The sequence below is a fragment of the Peromyscus maniculatus genome, chromosome 4 (genome assembly GCF_049852395.1).
Source record: "Peromyscus maniculatus bairdii isolate BWxNUB_F1_BW_parent chromosome 4, HU_Pman_BW_mat_3.1, whole genome shotgun sequence".
In the NCBI taxonomy this organism is placed as follows: Eukaryota; Metazoa; Chordata; class Mammalia; order Rodentia; family Cricetidae; genus Peromyscus; species Peromyscus maniculatus.
The window spans coordinates 121,788,769-121,811,687 of NC_134855.1; the positions used below are offsets into that span (position 1 = coordinate 121,788,769).

The following is a 22,919-nucleotide window of genomic DNA, read 5'->3' on the forward strand; positions in this document are numbered from 1 at the left end:
AAGAGGGTATTGGATTCCCTGTAGCTGGAGTTGCAGATGGTTGGGAGCTGCTCACTTGGGAGCTAGGAACTGAACTTGGGTCCTGTGGAACGACAGCTAGTGCTCTTAACCGCAGAGCCATCTCTCCAACCGAGGGGTAGAGTTTTAAAGAGAAAAATCCGCAAGTATGCAAGTAATTGTGTACACGTTATGACTGATGGAAGCAAATGGTCAGATTTGGAGCCCAAATGTCTGCTGGTGATTGCTGTTTAGCTGCAAATCCTGCAAGAGTAAGTGATGGCCCAGGATATTGTGGTACCTGCGGTTTGAGCTGAGATATGTATGCATCTGCTCCTTCAGTGACTTCCCTGACCTATTCTGGTGGCTCAGAACCAAAGTGCCAGCCACCATCTTATGTCCTAAGTTCACAGCATGATTGTCAAGCCCCAGTACCTAAAATAACCTGGATGAGTGCATTTTAGCTTCTTTTCTTGCATTCACTTCAAGCCGAAACCTTTCTTACCCTGTCAGAGGCAGGTGTCTCTTTTACTCCCCTTCCTCCTGGCTCCTCCCAACCCAGAACATTCCATGCTAATTAACAGCTGTTTAATTATCAGCCCAGCAGGGAAGCAATCATAGCCCAGTCCTTAACCAGTTATTTCCCCCACTTAAGCTGTCCCAGATTTCTGGAAGGCTGACTATGCTAAATGCCTTAGGGAAAAGCAGTGTGGCTTCATGGAAAGTTCAGGGTGTTTGGAATCAATCCATCAACCTGAGTGACTCTGCCACCTTTCACACTGTTGGGCATGGCTTCTGAACCTCCATTTGGTCAGCTGTAACAATACTCCCCAGTTTTATTGAAAAGGTGAAGGATAGGGAACATACCTTGTCAACCAAAAAATAGTAAGTAAATGTGTTGGGTTACTTCCTGTTCTGTCATTGGACTGTCCTTACTGATGCACTGTAGGCACACAAAAAACATCTGTTGACTGAGAAATTCTCAGTTGAGAACCAGAAGAAGTAGGGGGTAGGTGGAGTTATTTGTGTCCCATATGTGCACACATGACAAAATAAGTGTAAAACTTGAGTCAGAACTGTGGGGTACCCGTCAGTCCCCTTTCTTTTTAAGAAGGAGTCACAAGCACTCCTGCTTTCCCATGTTTTTGCTTGGACATTTGTACATATGGTCAATGGCGCACTTTGGGGAGGCATTCTAAACCTATGCATCTAAGTTAATTGTGCTTTGTATTTTAGTAGAGGGGGAAGTTATGATTAAGTCATACAAATGTCACTGGGATTGCATCCAAATGGTGCTTTACAAGAAATAGGCTAAAATTCAAAGGCTAGAGAAGGGACAGTGAGTCAGGTGGTCTTATAGTTATTGTGAGGGATATCGTTTAGGCACTAGGAAAATGTTGCCCTGACATTAAGGGATTTATCACACATAGAATTGTAGCATTGAAATCTTCCCCAGAGCTCTTTAAAAATGGCTTGCAACCTCATCTCTCTTGTCATGTTTATTTCAGTTGCAACAGAAAACAACCTAAACAACTAATAGGAGGGAAATAGTTGGTACATGACTCTACAGAGATGTAGAAATTAAAATACCATAGCTATGTAGTAGCATTAAAAATTTTATAGTAAGGCACTCAGGAAAGAAAGAACGCATGATTTCATCTACAATATTATTACTAATTATGTAAAAATTAAGTATAATTATGAATTATAAATGAACAAGAACCCAGAAAATAAAATCAATAGACTTGCATGGAGAAAGAAAAAAACATTTCTGGAGTTTTTCCGCAAGATATATTTGCTAAGACATTCTGCCAAAGTACCCCTATGATGTTTGTGGAGGATAGGAAGATATAGATGTAGAAAGCCTGCTCTAGGCTTAAGATGCCTGAGTTACAAAAGAAGGGTGATGTCCAGGGACTATGGCACCCTAAAGCATCACTGGTTTCCATTAAAACCTCATTTATGAAATTAAAATTAATTTCATGGAAATGGATTAAGCAGTCTTTTCATTAGTGTGCTCCTGGTCTAATTGAGTTTGGAGTGACTGGTGAAGTCATTCCTACACTGAGGCTCTTAACCTCAAGTCTGCTGTGGGCCTTTTGTTCCTAGACTGCTAGAAACACCATGTAGATAAGAGTCTTCGAACTTCCCCATGGCGGCTGGTAGTTGTACTTGCCTCCCAATGATCCTAGCAAGAAAAGTTACTATTTCACAGAAGTTATTCATGACAATGAGTCCAACACAAGAATCCTTCAACAGAAGTCAATAAAGGTGTCCCTGTGGTGAGCACTGGGGAGAAAGGCCTCCCTGTGAGACCACATTGGGGGAGAGGAGCTACTGAGGTCAGACTTCTTCCTTCCTAAGCTGAAGGGATTCTTAGCTTAAATTTGTTTCAAAGTAAAAGGTCTGGAAAAAAGGCACATAGTGACTGCCCTCCAAACTGAGAACCACACATTTGCTTGGACCTTTTAAATGTTTTTTGTATTAATGAATTGCAGCGCGCACGCACGCGCACACACACACAGAGACACACACACACACACACACACACACACACACACACACACACACACAGTCATGGGGGTGGGGATTTGAGAACGTAATGTCCTGAACCATTGACTCTATGCAATGTAACTGGCCAAAGACCCCAGCTGTGGCATTCTGAAGGCTGCAAACCTGGAGCAGTGAGGTCACACTTCCCCCACAGCTACTCCAGGCCAGGATTGGGGGGCTGAGGCAGGCCCATTGCCCTGGAAAGTTACAGGGTTCCAGCAATGACCAGATTTGGGTCCTCAACAGCTTGCCAGTGCTTCCTTAGTCAACAGAACAGTCAAGGATAGATTTGGTCAACTTTGTTCACCTGCCCTTTACTTACTGCACAGTTTCCTATATTTTCTCTCTCAATAAAATCTACGCATGTTTTATCCCATTTGGGGAATCTGTATCTTAGAGGGGATATGTGTATGCATATAAGAATGCACACATGAATATTCATATACATGCATATGTCTATAGGTGTGTGCATAATTGAGCTGTAATTTATCTTTTTTGGTAGCTATGAGCAATGTCAATACTTTTGCCATTTAAAAAAAAAACACCAGTCAACCCTACTTTTCCAAGTACTTTGCTATTAGCTATACCATAGCATCTGTCACTTTTTGGGAAAATATCCAAGAACTCAAAGCAACATTGTACAAAGACTTCTGTATAGAGTTCCTTCTGTATAAAGTCAAGTTTGAATTTTTCTGTCAAATGAGGCTAGCCTTTGTGGGTAGGTGTGGAGAATGCTGAAGTGAGAACTAAGCTCCCCTATAGAAAAGGAAGGGTCAAGTAAAATCTAGAATCTTTCCACTCTCCCCTTGGCCCTATGGCATCACTCGGGATTTGGACCTACTGGCCTGCTCTCATCCACACCAATGAGAATTTCTGACTGCACAGAAGAAGTAGATTCTGGACCACTTCCACAGAAGAGCTATCAGGAAGCTGCCAGGGGCTCACCATCAACGGGAGCTTGAAGAGTCAGCTTTAATGGCCTACAGTGCCTGCCTGTAGAAGCTCTAGCCAAGATCCTTTAGACTCTAAAGTTTAGAGAAAGAGTCCAGTAGGCGGACTCTGAGGTGAATGGGCTCCAAGTATTCCTTGTCCTTGCCTCAACTTCCTAAGAATCAACTGCTAAGAGAGAAGGCACCAAAAGAGGCATCCTGAGAGTGAGAAAGCCTCGCTGTTGAGAGAGTGGAAGCGCCAGAATTTCACTCCTACTAACGTGGAACTCCCGGGACAGGAAGAAAGTGCCCCCGAATGTTCTAGGGAGAATTGGGAAGAAGTAAATAGAGTGCTGGGTCACAAAATCTAATAGAAATAATAATAAATAGCCAGTACACACCCTTTCTTGCTGGTCTCTCATCCTTGATTTTATAGGTGTCAGACTGGCCGCAGCAATTGAGTGATAAAGGAAAGAATGCATAAATGAAAAGAAATTCCCTGATGAGAAGGAAGTCTGGTTATAGCCTGGAGCTTGCTTGAACTAACAGCTCCCAAATTTCATTTCTATCCAAGAGCTTGGGATTCTGCCTGGCTGCCCCAAACTGAACCATGGGAACAAGGAAAACAGTGCAGACTTCCCACCTCTTTCCCAGCCCTTGCCTTCTGGAGCCTTGCTCGCAGTGAGGCTTACCTCGCAGTGGTGGCTTTGTGTCTGCTGGAATTCTGTTTAGCTGGTTCTCAAATGTGAGATGCAGCACTTATAGCAAATGCAAAGGCTGAAAGCCTTCAGCAAGGTGAGCTATTCAGATTTTACCCCGGACTGTCCCTCAATCCTCAGCAGCTTCCTTTTCCTAACAGAAATGTTCTATGGCTTCTTGTATTTCACTTAATGATCCCCGACACCTCATCTTCCTCAAGAATACTTTCTCCATCCAATTCTTATTTTAAAGGAATTTTCTTTGGGCTGTTGTTAACCACTGACAGAGGCAAGCACCTGCAGGGGCAAATGCCTGTATTAATGTACCTTCAAAGTGTCTTTTCCCTTACTTTCAGATAAAAACCTTGATGTCACAAGCTGAGCATGGCCAGAGGTATCCTGTCTTTGGGTTTGATCTTTTAAACGTGTGTTTTAGGACTGTGCACTAAGCACATGTGTCTACTATCTTTCCCTCCTAAATTATGAACTTAAACTGAGCATGCTCAGGAATGACTACTTAACTGCGTGTATGCTCAAGAATTAGGCCCACCCCTGTATGAAAACGCACAGGCCACCTAAATAAAACCCCGGTGAAAACAACTCTCATACGCTCCTTACCTATGGCAGGTAACGATATCTCCACTACCTCCACTCTTTGTGTGTTGGCTCTGCCTATTTTGGCTTTGCACTCACCAACCTGTGAACTGACTCCAATCAGTGATACTATCCCCAATGTCCGGTTGTTCTGTAAACATGCTCAGACAATAAATGTTTATACAATGAGATCCTACATAGGATAATCTTACTTTTGCTGAGGAAAACAACATGTGCTCGAACACAAACATCGTTTACAAATAAAATCTGAGTTCATGACAACGAATTCCAGAAGGGTATTAAAGTTTGTACTTGGGTAATCTATTGGTATTGTCATTCCAGGTAAAGATGGCCCTGCAACAAGAAGGATTTGCCCGTAAAAAGAGAGGGTACAGGGACATCAATGAGATTGACATCAACATGAATGATCCTCTTTTTACCAAGCAATGGTATCTGGTAAGTTTCTCTACTATTTAAAATGGCCCTCACTTTGAAAGATGAACTATTTCTTTGTTATTGGGCAGAATGATAGACGGCACCCAAGTCAATGAACGCCTCTGCCCAATATGCTTGATTTTCTATCTATTACCTCCCATACATCTTACTCCCTACACTTCTACCAGGAGCTGGTCATGATCACATTGTCCTGGATTCTGAACAGGTCTACCTGTATGCCAGTGAAGACTTTTGAACCACCTGAAAGTCAAATCAAATACTTAGGAGAAGTAATCCAGAAGTGTCAACAGGCACAGGCAGGTGGGAGGGACGTATTGGAGTCATAGCCCCAAGAGTTAGAATCCAGTGTTTCTATGTGCAAGAGAACTGAGAGATCGTCAAAGGTGGCATTTAACACTGCCTAAAACAGTAATAGTGAACCAGACTTCACAGCGCTGAAACCTAGGCTGTCTCATGGCAAATACTTTCTGAAGACACAGTCCCTCAGGACCCATGTGGGTTGATGGAGCTATGTTTAGAAAAAGATTAATAGGGGCAAGAGGGATGGCTCAGTGATTAAGAGCATGTTCTGTTCTTCCAGATGACCCAAGTTCAGTTCCCGACACCTGTGTCAAGCAGCCCACAACTGTCTAGAACCTCAGCTTCAGTGGATGCCACACCACTGTCCTCTTAGGCAACCCACACTCACCTCCATAAACCCACACATTACACATAATTAGAAATAATAAAAATGAATCTTTTTTAAAGGAGATCAATGACTCCAAACTAACCTAAGTGGCAGAACACATTATAAATGACTGATTCATAAATGTCAGTGATGTCTTACTTTATGGAGGGTTAGAAGATGATGAGCAAGATAGAAAATGAAATGATATAGACTACTACACCATAGGGATGCATCCCCGTTTCCCTCCTGACGCTTCAGTGTTTGGCTATGCCTTATGCCTTTAGTCATAGAATTCTGAAGGTTTGGGTAGCTGAATGAACTTATGTCTGTTAATCTGGATGGGGTAGGTTTGTTGCAATAACAAATAACCCCCAAATCACAGTAGTTTCTTAAAATCAATGCCTGTTTTTTTCTGAGCTCCATCCTAAATGCTTCTACAGCACCTCAGCAAGGAAAAGAGATGATCTATACACAGTCTTGAAGCCTCTGCCTAGGTGTGACAAATAGCACATGAGCTCACATTGTACTGGCCAAAACCAGTTACATGAGCACTCTGAATGAGAAGGCACGGCGGGGCAGGCAGGGGTCGGTGGGGAGAGGGGTGTAATCTTTAATGTGGGCCTGGAAGGAAAAGAACAGTAGCTTTTGTGAAGCTTATTAATGACACTAATGACCTTCCAACAAAGTCTTAGTAATGCCCGAACAGCCTCTGGTCACAGTGGGCCTTTGCCAGCACACCTCCGACTTCACTATTTCTTCAGCCATCATTGAGAAAATCTGTACAGACCATATATGCTTGGAAAGAGGCTAGTGGGTGTATTAATGTGTGTCATTCCTTCATCTTTCTTTTTATAAAAATGAAGGAGGGGCTGGGATGATAGGTCAGACCATAAAGTACTTGGTATGTAAACATGAGGATCAGAGTTGAATTCCCTGAAACCATGTGAAAAACACTTGTAATGGTGCTTATCCATGGTGGCATGCACTTGGAATTCCAGAGCTGAGTTGTTTGTCAGAGACAGGAACCCTTTGGGCTCCTTGACTAGCCATCCCAGGCCACTTGGCAAGGCAAGCCCTCAACTGTCTCAAAACACAAAATGGTCATTAAGGAACGATGCCCAAAGATGACTGTTCCCTTCCACACATGCACATACACACAACTGGGCTGTGTGCACACATGCATCCACACGAATATACACATGAATACACACAAAAACCGAGGAGGAATTTATTTTTCTGTATGAAAACATATACTGAAGAATAGTTACCTATCTTGAATTTAGTTCAACAAATATTTTCGAATAAGATTTAGTATAGTGTACTAAAATTCCCAAGGTAAAAACTTTCCTCCAAAAAGAAAGGTTATTGTCATTTAGTAAAGGAACTTCATTCAGTAAAAACTCAAGATATTATGTGCTACAAAACATGAGCTAGACCAAGCTTTGACAGTAAATGTTTTATTCCCCATTTGGAAAGTTTGTTGTGATGGCTTCTCCAAGATCATTATATAAGGTGATTATAATTTTCTATGTGGTACCAGGAATTGAACCTAGGGCTTTGTGTGTGCTAGGCAAAAACTTTACCACTGAGCTATATGTCTATTCCTATAAAACTAGTTTAAAGATGGCAATGGAGTTTTGAGATAAGGACATTAGAACAATTTCAATCTTTACATAAAGCAGAAAAATCAGCTGTTTATATGAAACAAACAGAAGATGAAGCCTCTAAGGGTTGAAGTAGGCCACCCTAAAGCATGTTTCATGAAGGGTGTAGCCTTACGCTGGCCAGGCAGACCATGTCTGGCAACCAAATACCAGCATATGTCACAGCCCCAAACCAATCCCATTCTCTGCTTTGACTTCCTCTATCAGTTCAACACTGGGCAAGCTGATGGCACTCCCGGGCTAGACTTGAACGTGGCCGAAGCCTGGGAGCTGGGATACACGGGGAAAGGAGTGACCATTGGAATTATGGACGATGGTGAGTATCTCATAGCCCTCCAGTCATTTGCAAGAGAGTGTCTTTCACACCTCCAGACATGAAAGATTGGTGTTTGATAGAGGCTAATCAGGCAATTAGCGATTTTGATGCTTGACCTAATGCTCGCTTCGCCATACTTTGACAAAATCCTCCCCTTTATACAGATCAGTAATCATGATACTTGGTGATGCTCTCCACAAGTATTGCTTGAAGTGATAAATAAGAGACTAAAGAAACCAGTCTGTCCTTGACTTGCTTTCTTACTGATCCGATCCTTACAGCTTACCTAAAATGTCTTTAAAAACCCATATATGTTTGCCTTCTCTTCCCCTAGATCCACACTGTACAGTGTTATGGCTGCTGACTATGCATGGCCACTCAGAGTTAATAATTGGAGCTAACAGCAATTTAAAATTCAATTCTTCACAACAGCTCCATTTCATATTTTAGCATTTTGTTTTTCACACTATGGGGAATTAAACCCAGGGCCTTGCACCCTTGCTAGGCAGTTGCTCTACCACTCAGCTACATCCTCAGCTTCCTTGTTTTAGGTAGGCACATGGACTATTTCAACTGCTGAAATCAAAAATCCATTTCAATAATCACAGAGCATTCTGACAGTGTGGCTTTGGGTCCATGACAAGATTGAGGTTTAGACAATTTGGCTTTAATGTTACTTTCAAAATAAGCCCCTGTCAGGCAGTCTTTGATAATGGATATATCATTGACAGCTCCATATGTTACTCTGCTATGCAGGCTGGAGATTTCAGAGTTTTTGTGAATTTGTGTTTTCTTAACTGTGCGTGACCTTGCCTCTGGTGAGATCCTGCAACACCACCACTACCCTGCAGTCATTTTGCTGGGATGTCCCTTTCCCCTTGGTCAGCTCACTGGCTCTTCCACTAAAAGTCCCACTGTGCATTACATTATCGGTTTAATTACCTACAAAGCCTACATAGACATGAAACAGTGGAGCCTCTCCCTTCTGAACCTCCTCAAAGAACACTGTTGACTAAAAGCAAGCCTTTGAAGCAGAATTGATGGAGAAAACAAGGGAAGCCAGGCTGCTCCAAATCTGTTCTGTCTTTGTGGGAGCTCATTAAACAACAATGGGAAACAATGGCTCTGTAAGCCTCTGATGTGTGAGATGTTTTGAAGTGGATGTAAAAGCCTTCTCCAGAGCTGAGAGCTTTCCCTAGAAGAAAGGAACTGTGTGGAGAGATGGTCGGAGCTTATGAACATATTTTTTTTCCTTCTGAACACTTTGTCTTAGACTCCTTTCCAGAGCTGCTGGGGCCAGATCACTCAGAAAAAGAGGCATCTAAATTTGGAAGAAACCACCTAGGATGTACTGTGAGAGCCAGGGTTAACAGCCTGTGTGTGTCGTCTACTGTCAATAAAGAGGCCATCCTAAGCATGGCACAGCAGTGACAGCAGACACACTGCCCTGATCAACTTCCCAACAGCATATAGATGCCAGTGCAGTTTCTGTCCATAGCCTCCTTGAACAACACTCAAGCCATCCCTTCCAAAGTCGGAAAATGAGAAGGTGCCTCACTCTGCCCCAGACTGAGAGGCAAAACCCTTTAGAAAGCCCCAGAAGGATTTCCTGTTTGACCTTAGTTCTGTAGGTTAGTGGTCTTTGAAATTTCCCCTAAGTTGAACTCATCACCTCTCAAATAAAGTTCCTGATTTCTCTTTTGTTTTGGTCACATCTGCTACAGAAAAAACCACCTAGATAATTTTTTAAAGCTACTATGTCTCATAGTTCTGTGAGATGATGGGCTTTGCTGGGTAGTTTTGCTGCCGTCTCTAAAGAAATAAAAGAATATGTGTCCCATCAGGGAAGGTGGCTCAGTCAGTAAGGCCTGGGGACCTGAGTTGCAATCCCTTGCACCTATGTAAAAGCTGAGTGAAGCTGTGCACATCTCTTACCCCATCACTAGGGATCAAGGTCAGGTGCAGAGACTAGAAGATTTGGTTAGGTTTTCTGTTTTGGTTTGTTTTTTTTTTTTCCACCACAAAGCCTTAGGATGGCTGGCACAGCTCCAGTAACAGCGGCACAGCCTTAGTATGTATGGGGCCAAGATGCCAGCAGAAGGTGCTTAATGGTACTCCTAGCTTATAAGTCTAGCATCCCAGGATAGTTATCAAATGCACTTCCTGCTAGGCTAAAGCTACCATGTGAATGAGCTTGTTTGAGTCCTGCCCTCATCTCTCCTCCAGTTGTTCAAAGAAGGAAGGAATCACAGAGAGGTCGAATAACCTCCCTGAAGTCATCCTGCTGGTTATCACGGCAGTTAGGATCAAACTCCGCTCTTTGACTCCAAACACCTCCATTCACAACCATGATCGGGTGTAGTTGCAAGGCCCTGCTCTGTTGCTTTTTCCCCAAGGGCCATTCGTACAGGTACGGCATATGCTGAGACTCTACAGTCCTGCAGACCTGAGTGAAAGCTTTTCAGTTGCCCCTGGGTTTCTTTCTACAGTGAGTTCTGAGGTCAAAGTGTCTGATGTACCTCACCAGCATAAATAGACCATAATTCTACCCCAGGAATGACTCCTGGGCCCAGAACAGGCTCCAGCTCAAGAGCAGGCACAGAACTCCAGCTGAGGGGATTGAAGCCTCTGGCTTACCAGAAAGGCACATTCTGGAGAGACTAGTGTCAGCTCCCAACTGCCAACACCTCACTAGAAACCACTAGCTTTCTCCTAATGGCTTTTCTCGCCCAGCCATACGCCTCTTATTTCCATGCTGGAGTGTGCTCTAATCCATGGTTCTCCATGCCCTGTTAAATAATCATCCTTTTCCTCCCTGGGGCCAGCTTCATTTCAGAGGAGAAGCTAGTTGATGCTTTAGAAATGTCAGGATTTCTACAAATCTCTTTTACATCGCCGCTGTGATGAACCATCCATCTCACGGTCACTAAGCCCCTGACTGCTGACATTTATCCGGAAGCGTTATCCGTGGGCCCAGAGCTCTAATTGGTTTCACTGCTCTGCAGTGTGTCTAGGGGCCACCATCTCTCCACCAAGGAAGTGATGCAGCCCTCCCCAACACAGAAAGGGAAGGCAAAGCAGAGGGTTCAGGATAAGTATCCTCTTCCCCACCTCCGACGCGCCCAAGTCTCCTGCACCGTCATCCCTGCAGAAGCATCCATTTCTGGGCAGCTTTCTTATGAACACAAAGGCAGGCATTAACCTTCCACTCCTGTGTTGTCTTTTCCCAGGAATCGACTATCTCCACCCAGACCTGGCCTACAACTATGTAAGTACAAGCTGATTTTTAGGTGTGGGGAATGTGTGCTTCTAAGCAACCTGCTGCATCTGGTTTTCAGAAACACACTCAAGTATATGCAATATACATGCATGCAGAGGATTGATATCCACATACAGAAGCACATGCATGCCCAATGCAGGAACAGTCACACACACACACACACACACACGCACACGCACACGCACACGCACGCATGCATGCACGCACGCGCGCACATGCGCGCGCGCAACTCAGATATTCATGTGAAGACAGAACCACACCCACATTCTCCAGTGTGCACACTTGTGTGTGTGCATACTCCATCAACCCACCTTGTTAGAGCAGTTGCTCAGATATGGGAGCTGGCCAAATGTCAGGTGGGTGGCTTTTCGAGAAGAGCGGATAACAAGCTGAAGTTTGGAGGAACAGACTGCCAAGAAAGCAAATAAAGGGAGAGGCAGAGAGGAGAGCAGCATGGCAAGGCTTGAATCCACACCAGTTGCAATCCTCAAGGGAAAGGGATAATCAGACTACTGGGTGTTGATTGGCCAACACTGAAGACCAAGAGCCAGAAACTGTGGTAACTCACATTGCAACCATCACTCCATAAGAGGAAGAATAAACAGTATCATTTTTGACAATTTTTGCTGTTTTAAACATTTCACTGAGCCTCGCTTTTAAGGCCCCTCTACAAGCAAGTACCATCAGCAGAGACTCATAGCACAACCCTAGGTTTGAACTTCACACATACTTTTGCACCCAGCCAGTCATATCCTGTCTTCCCAATAAACCTACAAGCTCTTTAAACACAACCAATGTCTTCATTCCAACCTCGGGAGATGCAATATGCAGGCATCAGCCTGTTCATTTAAAGTTGCCCCAGCCGAGTTACACTTTCCCCATAAACTCAAGACCAGTTCTCTGAAATCACAGTGTCTCTCTCAATCTATGTAGAGTTGAGACAAAACCTAACAGTATCATTTGTCTTATTTTTGACTAAATATTTCCATGATCGTTAAGTGCAAGCAGAGTCAACCTGCTGAGGAGAGCAGTGAGGTCAGCAGATCATGATAGTCTCAAAAGCCGTGTGAGAAAAGAATTTACAGGGCCACATCTCCACATTACTAAGTGATTGGATGGCTTAGATGTGACGAGCTTACCCAGTGCCCTTCTAGGAAAAGGTACTTTGGGGAGGTACTTGTTTGGGTTTCCCCAGAAACAGACCCCTAAAACAAGAGTTTCAGCAAAAAAAAAAATTCTTTCCTTCTGCGCAATGCCAGAAAGTAGAGATGAAGACAAGGCAGCCATGATGGATAGGTGCATTTTCAAGCAAGTGACCACTGAGGCAGCTGGGACTTAACCCCGCTAGGACAATCTGAGAGATGATATAGACTAAATGAGACTGAGTACCAGAGGCATCTCACCTGGCATAGGACCTCAGGGGACTGGAGGGAGGGGGGCAGGATTCCACACAACTCCAGCAGTTATTGGCTTAGGGCTGGTCCCAGGAGATAGTTAGGCTGCCTCCCCAGGCTGGAGGACAGCCTCACCTGTATATAGACAGTCCCTCTCCAGGGACATGTGGGTGTCGGGCCCAAGAGACATGTGACAGCACCTGCTGCCAGTGTACACTTGGAAATCTCTTAAAGGTTAGACAGAAATGTTCTGTACTGTGGGAGCAAACTCCTCCTCTTTATTAATTTATTTTCAATAAGAAGTGAGAATTCTACCTGAAGCTGTTCAGCAAAGTTTCCTCATACTCAAACCAGGCAAAAATGTTTCCCAAAGCAAAGCTCTTTTCATAGCTTGGTTATTCCGAATAGTCAGAAAAGAGAGAGAGTGTGCTGGTAGTTCAGGGCTCTTTCCACTAAACTAAGAATTAAAATACTTTGAAAACTGCAAATCAATATATAAATGTAAGTCTTTAGTGTTAATTGAATTCAACAAATCCACACTGAGTCTGCTGAGTGGAGAGCAAAGGATAATAACAGCTACTTCTGTGATTATTCTATTGTTTAAAGGTTGAATTGAATCTCAGGGTCTGGTCCCATTTGTAAGTGCTCACTATTCCAAAAAATTAAAATTCTTTTTTTCCATCCCAATCGCAATAACCATGAAATGAGTACTGGCCAAGAGACTACTTTCGACCAAGTCAGAGCTTCGTTTCCCTGCCTCCCCGATGGATGCCACAGTCTGAACAGTTCCTGTAGCTCAGGATGGGGGAAGAGAGGCCAGGAGGGAGCAGGCACTTGCCTAGGAAGGGTGCAGTCAGGGAGTGTCTCACAGCAAGGCTTAGGAGCAAGCAGATAGGGAAGTGACTGTTCTGTAGCTCTTCGACCATGGCAATTCCAGACTTGTATCTGCAGCACGGTCCCAAACTGAAGCTGTGCTAAGTCTGTGGCTGAAGGAGTACTTCTTTAGGAATGTGTGGTGTGTGGAAGAGGTGGCAGTTGGCAGAGTTTGGGAGCAGGTAGGGCAGAATCTCATCTTTGCTTCATAGGCCTCCTTTGTTGAAGCCACGAGTCACACATGGCTGGTGGGCCTGTAAATTCAAAGAGGCCATTCCGGCTGTGTCGGAGTTTTCTCGAGGACTTGTGTTGAGACAAAGATTTGACGCTATCTGTGAATTCCAACTGAGGATGCACAGACATTTTTTTTAAACTTCATTATTCCCTAAACAACAAGCTGTTAGATAACAACTGCAGCATTCATATTATATTAATTACTATAAAACATGTAGAAATGGGCTCAGGTGTGTCCCATCTATGATCTCTCTTCTGTATGTGGCCCCCGACGGCTATGAATGTGACTCAATACAAAATAGTAAACTTACTTAAAATATTAAGAGATCTCTTTCATTCTTTTTTTGCAACTCAATGGTAAATTCTCAAGCTTGAACTTAGTAAAAGATACTATCATATCTAAAGGTAAAAAAGTTGGCCACACATGGCAGGAGGGTGGATCTAGGTTGGATGTAAATACCACACTGGTATGTAAGGGGCTGGCACATCAGTAGATGGCTTCCCTATCTTGGAGTGGGGCTCTGCCCCCTAGGAATACCAGGCTAGACTTCATCTAGAAGGACATCCCAAGAAGCCCTAGAAGGGTAAGGTGAAAAGATAGCAAAAAGAACGGGCAGCCAAGGAAGGCTTCTATAGAAAGAATTGCCAGAGGGCAAGGGCACGAATTCTACTAAGGAGTTCTGAGAAGCCCTGCAGGCAGAGCCCGCCTTAGCCTTTACCCAGCAGTACCTGTCAATCACTGGCTACAGCGGTACCTGTCAATCACTGACAAGAGCTACTACCCAAAAACAGCACTGGAGAGGAGAGGAAAGGGCTTTGTTCCTGGATCTTCTGGCCTGCCCTCCAGTCGAGCAGAATGAGGTCCAACAAATGAGGGTTTTCCAAAACCTGAGTATTCCGATGATTGTGTTTCAAACTGCATGCAAAGGTGGGTTCTAACAGTGTGGTGATTGTAGGAACTGAGTCAAACCTGCCATCATTCTGAGTCCCTACTTCCTAATTGTGTAACCTTAGACTTGGAACCTTTGTTTCTTTGTTAGTGAAAAGGGGCACAGCAGGAGTCCAGCCGAGTTTGCTGACACAGCCAGGCATTATTGAGATAATATGTGTATCAGGACTGACGCATACTAGACACTCAGTAATCTTCCGTTTTCTTCTCACAAGAGCTGAGGTTATAGCTCTGAGCAAGTCAGGTTATACTGATGGAGAAGCGGTTCAGGAGGGACTCAGGAAACAAGTGCAGTGGCTCAGCCCGATTCCTAATGAGCTCGGAGTTATCCGAAGGAAAGAAAAGGTCAGCTGACCCCAGTTAAGTTTAAGATTGTGAGGCTAGGAAAGTTAAGAGCAAAGAGTGGAGGAGACCAAAAATAATCTCAAAGATTCTTAGAATTCCCATCCAAGCAAAGTGAAAGGAAGGAGAAAGGGAAGCACCACTGTCTATGGCCAAGGACGGAATGAAGAAGGGTGCCCCCAGAAGGAGAATTCCTGATCACTTCTCTGCTGCAGATCTTTCAACTAGGAAGATATGCATGGGTCATTGGAGAGTTGGGCTGGTCCCTAAGGCAGGCAAAGGGACTGTAAAGCAATCCTCTTCTCCAAAAGAGGTGTTGTTGGTGTTTTTTACTCTTTGGGGGGGCCCACCACCCAGCTCCCAAATAAATCACACACAGAGGCTTATTCTTGATTATGAATGCCTGGCCTTAGCTTGGCTTGTTTCTCACCAGCTTTTTTTAACTTAAAATTATCCCATTTACCTTATGCCTCTGGGTTTTACCTTTCTTTATTTCTGAATAACTTTATTTTTTTACTCTGTTGCTGTTTGTATAGCTGGATGGCTGGCCCCTGGAGTCCTCCTCCTTCTCTAGCTACTTCTATTTGTCTCACAGATTTCTCCTTCTATATATTCTCTCTGCCTGCCAGCCCCTCCTATCCTTTCTTCTGCCTTGCTGTTAGCATTCAGTTTTTTACTAGACCATCAGGTGTTTTACACAGGTGCAATAACACAGCTTCACAGTGTTAACAAATGCAACATAAACAAAAGTAACACACCTTAAAATAATATTCTACAACAAAGAGGTTTCCTCTAGGCAGGGAAAGCATGCCTCCTCGTCTTAAGTGACCACAGAAAGCACACAGGAAGGTCGGCTGCTTCTTGCACTCTGGTCTCCATCATTCACCCTGCAAATGGGACTCAGCCTTTGGGTAGATCCATGATCGTATGTAAAGATCTGTCAAGATGCATGTATTTTTCCTTGAACTTCTTCTTGAATTCTTTTTATTTATTTTATTGTCTTTTTAAAATTTGTTTTGACTTCCTTTTGGTGCTAGGAATCAAATCCAATGCCTTGTACGTGTTAGAAAAGTCCTCTGCCAACAAGCTATGTGCTAGCGCACACAGGAACTGTTGAGTGAAGCCAAGGGGAAGATTCAGTTGACTGCAATTCCATCTTCTTCCCGAGACCCCTAACTCAAAACCCCCTTTAAAGAGGGTGAAATATACTCCCTGATCCCTGACTTTAGATTGAGCCTTGTAATTTGTTTAGAGTAACATTACACATGATCTACATATGTGTTTATGATTTTACTCTCCATGATTTCAGTAACCCATGGCCAACAGCAATCTGAAACTACTAAAAGAAATATTTCAAAAATACACAACTTTCAAATAGTCTGGTGAAATTTGGTACCATCTTACCCAGGACATAAAGCATCCCATTGCTCAGTGCATCCACACCATATACACTACCACCCATTAGTCACATTTAGCAGCTTATCAGATTGATTGTAGCAGAGCCACACTGCTTATGGGGAAGTAACTCTCATGAAATTATTTAATGCTGTGCCACAATGTCTATATCATTCTTCCACTTTTCCTCACTGCACAGACATTGTGACATCTCCAGTCATCATAAGGTAAGAAGAACAGTACATTTGAAAAGAGAAAAAAAATCAAATTTTGTTATAGCGTTACTCCAGCTATTTTATTTTATCATCATTCCATTTATGTTAATATCAGCTATTGCCATAAATCTTTTACTGTGCCTAATTAGAAATTAGAGTTTATCATATGTCTGTATTAATAGAAAAATACACACCATACAATAATGCAGAAGTATCAGTGTGCTGGCTCAGAACTGCCTAATGTGGCTCTATGAGCTCCCACATTCCTATTCTTCTGACATCACCCTTAAAAGAGTTTGCCCAGGCTAGCCCACTGAGCTGGGAAGAAGATGAGAGACACTGGAAGAAGAGCTGCCTCTGTTGCCATGGTCAGAAGCTCCAACACCCAAATTGTCCCCTGCACCACAGAAAGAAACAGAGCTGCATACAGGAACCCAACACCCGTCAAATGCCAGCTGAGCACAAACATACAAGGCCACCCAGGAACAGTAAAGATGCCCAGGCTAGACTGCTGGTATTCCCCCACCCCCAAACCTGCAAACTCCTGAGCTGCATAAATGTGTAAAGGTATATGTTAATGACACATCACTGTTTGTATATAGTAACTGTTACAGTTACCCATGCAAGACTCCTCAAGCCTCACATATTACACGATGCCCATCCAACATAAAGAGAACATACAAGTTCTTCTGGCTTATGAAAGGCTCACAGCCTTCTATTGGTCAATTTCTCATCGGTGTGAGAAGCTACTTAGGGGAGGAAAGACTTACTTGGCAGTCCAGTAAGTTCCAGGGAATGTGGTCTACCACAGTAAACAGGGCACTGCCATAGAAGCAGCTCCCGGCCAGAACCCTGGAAGCATCAGGCGGCTGCTTATTACAGGGCTGACCAGGAAGCGGAGCACAGCTGGAACTGGGGCCCAGACACACTGGATGTAAGTCCAGTCCTACCATCCCATCTGTAAGTCCAGTCCTAGAGGATCCAGTGCTCTCTTTTACATACATGGTACATACATGGTGCATAGACATACATGCAAGTAAAACATCCATGTACCTGAAAAGAAATGAGAACATTTTAATATAAAAAAAAATTAAATCTTTAAACCGTACACTGCTGAGTGTCCATGGTTTCCTCTTGTGACCTTGAGTCTGGCATCATCAGAGGGGAACCCACTGCATATTACTAGCTCACCCACCCACCCCCCAAAAAAATGCCCAGTCATTGCATATTGCCTTACTCACTCACAGGGCTGAAAATGTTAATCAAACCATCATAAGTCAGGGGCTATCTAACAGATTTCTTGGCAACTCTAGACCAAAGCAATTAAGGTTTGGGTCTCACAGTGTATGTTTCTTTAGACACTCCCCAAGACTCTGGTCACTAGCCTAGTCATTTATTTTGGCATTCACTCATCCTTCCAACAATGCCATTTACCTAAAATGTATGACTACATCTCAGTTAGATTGTCAGCTTTCTGTGCATCTGGTTTGCACATATTTGTAGCTTACTTAATACTTAGAATTGTAGTTATCAGGTATCTAATAAATATTTACATAGTGCTGAATATTTACTATTGTGAATGAAATCAAACAATGCCCCTCTGTTCATGATTGGAAAATCTGGCAGACAGAACCCTCTAATTCCCAGCTCCCAGCCACCTCATAGGTGGATACCACCTTTGGATTCCCTGTAGTGCGTGACACCAATGTCAGAAAGAGAGAACCATGGAAGCCAGGCAGCAGTGGCGCATGCCTTTAATCCCAGCACCCGGGAGGCAGAGGCAGTCAGATCTCTGTGAGTTCGAGGCCAGTCTGGTCTACAGGGCAAGCTTCAGGACAGGACCAAAACTACACAGAGAAACCAAATACTCATAGGCCTGAAGAAAAGATTCTCAAGGTAGGTAGTCCACACTCGGGTAGCCTCAAATCATTTATTTTCTATGGTAGCTTTAACACCTTTCCCCTGGCCTGGGTTGGTGAAACTATTACATGAGGATACAATTTGGTTCCCAGGTTGGAGGATGATAAATTAGACTTTGCTTCAGTTCAAATGTCAGATTATTATGGATTGCACAGTGTTGTTATTCAAGCGACAGAAGTGCTTAAAAGAGAAAACAAGGTCATCCCTGAGGACCTGCACTTCCTCCTTCCTCTGAGGAGTCCTAACAGATCACTGTTTCTGAGGAGGAACCTGTGGAGAGCTCTGAAGTACTGCCAGGGCTGAGCTGAAAGGAAGTGCCTTGGGCTTGGCAGCAGTGTGCACCAGGGCTCCAGGTGGCACAGGGCTGCCCTGATGAAAGAGTGACGGCTGGAGACAGGCCCTGTCCTCATCCCTGGGTGACTCAGATGTCATACAGTATTGATCACATACATTGCTCCAGGCTTTTAGGCCTATTAATATTTTAAAAAGTACATTAATAATGCATGTGAAATTGAAGCTTAAATACCCTTTGTGTGTGTCTTATTGAAAGGGAGTCGGGCTATTTTCAGCCATGTGTGTCTGTGTGTGTGTGTGTGTGTGTGTGTGTGTGTGTGTGTGTGTGTGCGCGCGCGCGCGCGCGCGCGCGCATGTTGACCAGTTAACAGTGAACTTCATCACTAGAAAGCCAGACTGAATAAATAGAACTGTCTTAGAACTGTCTGGATGATCCCTTGGAGAGATCCTAGGACAAATAACTATAATCTTATTCAATTAATGGATTAAAGGAAATGGTCCATTTTTACAAGGACACATTTGGTATGAAAGTGGACAAAATAAACCTAGTTGGATTAAATGGAGCTCCTTCCTTGGACTGCTTGTTTGTAGCACAATTACAGCTAAAAGCAATGGAAAGAAATCTAGTTAGTGAACTTCCACAAATTGCTCACGGGACTAGACTTCGCTCCACTGAACCTAGTCAATTTTCAAGAGATCTGTGTGTTCAAGTATGTGAGGTACTACTCTAAGGGCCAGGGTTGTAAAACGCGGGGTAAAATACCCTTCCTGCCTTTGGATGGTTTCCATTGCTGCAATGTACTTAATACTCTCTTAGAAAATAAAACATCATACACTTGAAAATGCAGAGAAATCAAGAAGACACTCAGAGCAAAAAAGCTAGAGTGAGAGATGTATTTAAAGAGTAGCAACTTGCACACTAGGAAGAGACTTGCTTTCTTGAGAGGGCATATGGCAACTTGCCTAGACATCCTTTTGGTGCGATTCCTGGCACATGGGTAGTTCCAAGTTCATCGGGAGATCTGCTTGCACTCAGAAGTCTAGACTGAAAGTGACCCTCAAAAATCACTTCCTTGCTCCAAAATTCCCTAAAAGCCCTCGACACAATTTCATTTCATACTCTAACTTTAAGTGACTTACAAACCACAGTGCTGTCTTTCACTCATGAAAAACTCGCCTAGAGGTCTCATTCCCCAGGGAGATCATTAGCAGAGAGAAAGAGAGTCCCCAAGCACACATGTATATGTTGGTGTACATGTACAGAGCCTTCTTCTATAAACAAATATTAAATTATGGAAGGAAGAATGGATGGATGGGTGGATAGAAATGGATGAACCATAAGAACCACAGTTAAGTTTCCACTGCAACCCAGTATCTGTTCTTTCCTTTAAAAATCTCTCCATCATTTTCTGTTGAAGACAAGTGTCTGGGTTATGCAGAATTCTAGAATGATTCCCATGCTTCCTTTCCTGGTGAATCACTCTCTGTTTCCCCTTGAATTGAGGCAGGAGCTATAAATGTGACCTGGTATCATTCCCATAATTGGCTTGCATTTCAAAATCCCATGAAGATTCCTAATCAGTTGAGTTTTAGATAATCAAATAGAAGATGTTCCCATACGGGCCAGAACTAAACAGGTGAGCACTTTGAAAGAAGAACTGAAGGCCAGACAAGGAACAAGTCAAAAGGATTTTAAGCATCGTGGTTCACCTACAGGCTTTGAAGAGCCACCAACCATCACATAAAGATGGTGGCCTACAATGTACTTTATGCTCCAGGGTTATTATTTTGCCATCAGAGCACTTAGAAGAGAAATAATGGCCTGTCTAGGAACTGAGGGCATCAATCTTATAACCATGAACTACTAAATTCTGTCAACAGTCAGTAATTTTGGAGAATACCCCCCAAGTCTTAGATAAGATCTCAGCCTCTGCTTGATTTCGGGCAGATATAGCAATAGAAATTAATATATGTTCCATTTTAGGGGAGATCTGAGCCTAAACTGATTTATCTTTTTATTTCTTGGCAGTTTTATACATACACTGTGTTGTCATCATATTCATACTCCCCATTGCCCTCAGATATCCCCCTTCCTTTCCCTCTGTCCCTTCTTCTTCCTGACTAGTTCTCCAGTGACTAAGTCATTATAAGAAATGACATCCTATCCTCCAGTAGGCATTAGCTGCCATCAGCTCCTCGGGAAGGGTGGGGCTTCATGGACACCCCCTCCATTCTTGGTGGAAAGTTGAAGGTGGCCATGAGTGCTGCATGCTCATGGTTGCAATGGCTATGCCATATCCCGATGACAGCATTCCGTGACAGTCTTCCCAGTCCTCCTCGTCTCAAGTTACTTCTGCTGTCTCTTTCATGATGCGCTCTGACTTTGGAGGTTGTACATACAGATGTCCCACTTAAAGATCAGTGATCATTGGCCATTTATTATTCACACTTGGACCAGACATGAGTCACCTCGTTAACCACCACCCTCTACAAAAAGGAGCTTCACTACCCCAGATGGAAAGCCACATCTGTCTATGGGTGTAAACATAAATGTTATAAATATTTAGAAATCAGCTAGAAAACATGTTCACATGGGAAAACAATGGCATTGGGGGTCTTCCCTTGGGTTCATGCTCTCCCCAGGCATAAAGCTTTTGACCTGGTTGCTAGTCTCAGGGTGTCGTTCCCTCCCATAGCACGGGCCTCAAATCCAATAATAAAGCAGTTTGTTATCACCAAAAGTGTTGTGCTACTGTTGTGCCAGTGGGCATATCTTTCCTGGTGGATCAGTATTGTGGCACACATACTCTACAGATGGGTGAGATGACTGACGTGTCTCCCCCAGCAGCCTCATAGCACCTTCCACACCATGCATGGTAGCCAGCAGGAAGCCAGTTTGCAGCTGAGTTCCACCTTGATTTCTCAGTGTCCTGTAACCCAAATGTGAGCTGTCCTTGGCTATCAGCTCTTACCATCTAGTTCTTATGGGCAACCAAGAGCAATGCCAATAGCCTGTCTTCTTCCAGAGGCCTCTGAGACATTTCTGGGTGTGAACTGACTTAACTGTTTTTCAAGTTAGTAAGAGCAAATCACCCTTCAATTTTTACATGTTTTAATACATTTGTCTTTATCTGTCTTTATCTCAAAAATATGTGTACCTTTTAAATTGTTTTTTTTGTTTATTTGTCTTCTTTGACAATTTCATACATGTACATAGTCATCTGTGTTCATCTCTGTGATCATCTTGAGGGAGAGCGGGCGCCATGTCTGTCTCCACATCCTCAAAGCTCTGCTCTGCACGTGACTTAGCAGATATGCAATGACAGTTTGCTTTCTACATGGCTAAATGGAGTCAAGAGACTTGGCTAAGGAAAAGGGGTCCACCTAAAGCGAGGAAAAAGAGGAGGATGGCTGTGCTCTCTACAGAAGAATGGTCTCAAGATGCCCATGTCCTGATCCCTGCCACCTGAGACTGTGTGAGATTATGTGGCATATGAAGGGGCACTTTGCCAGTGGACTTAAGGTCAATTCAGAACAGGGAGACCCTTCAGTGGTTAGTCTGTTGGTGGTGATGTGGCCAAAATGTTTGACAGACACAATTAATGGAAGAAAGATTTATTTTGGCTCACATATTCTGAGCCCCAAGAGCTTGAATAGAAGAACATCACAACGGTGGGAACATTAAGTGGAGAAGAACTCACTTCACAGATGAGCAACAAACAGATGGTATGACCGGAACAGGAAGTAGCCAGGGAGCCCCAAGATCCTGCTCCCAATGACCCACTTCCTCCAGCCAGGTCTCATCTCCTTAAGTCTCTACAACCTCCCACAGTGCCATTATCTGAGAGCCAAGCATTCAACTCATGAGCCTGTCCTGGGTGCTACATCTACTGTTAACCAAGACACCAGGTGTGCCAAATGCAACCACACACACACACACTTTAAAAGCAGGAGATGAAAGCAGACACCAGATTTAAAAGAGGCATGAAGGTTAATGAAGGGGCAGAGGAGATTCAGAATCCAAGGACTCAATCCATTTTTCTGGCCCTAAACCTAGAAAGAAGGGACATAAGTCAAGGTGTGTGTGGCCTCTGGAAACTGACAATGGCCCTAGGTTGGCAGCAGCAAAGGAACAAGGGCCTGGATTCC

General features: G+C 43.7%; 1 protein-coding gene across 1 annotated transcript in view; it reads left to right on the top strand.

Annotated features, from left to right (window-relative positions):
• The window catches only part of Pcsk2 (proprotein convertase subtilisin/kexin type 2), a 246,580-nt gene that overhangs the window by 136,273 nt on the left and 87,388 nt on the right, over positions 1-22,919 (top strand). Inside the window, exons 3-5 of the mRNA XM_006983689.4 lie at positions 5,114-5,227; positions 7,766-7,874; positions 11,105-11,142. Of these exons, the coding sequence (XP_006983751.1) occupies positions 5,114-5,227; positions 7,766-7,874; positions 11,105-11,142 (261 nt within the window). The remainder of the gene's footprint in view (positions 1-5,113; positions 5,228-7,765; positions 7,875-11,104; positions 11,143-22,919) is intronic.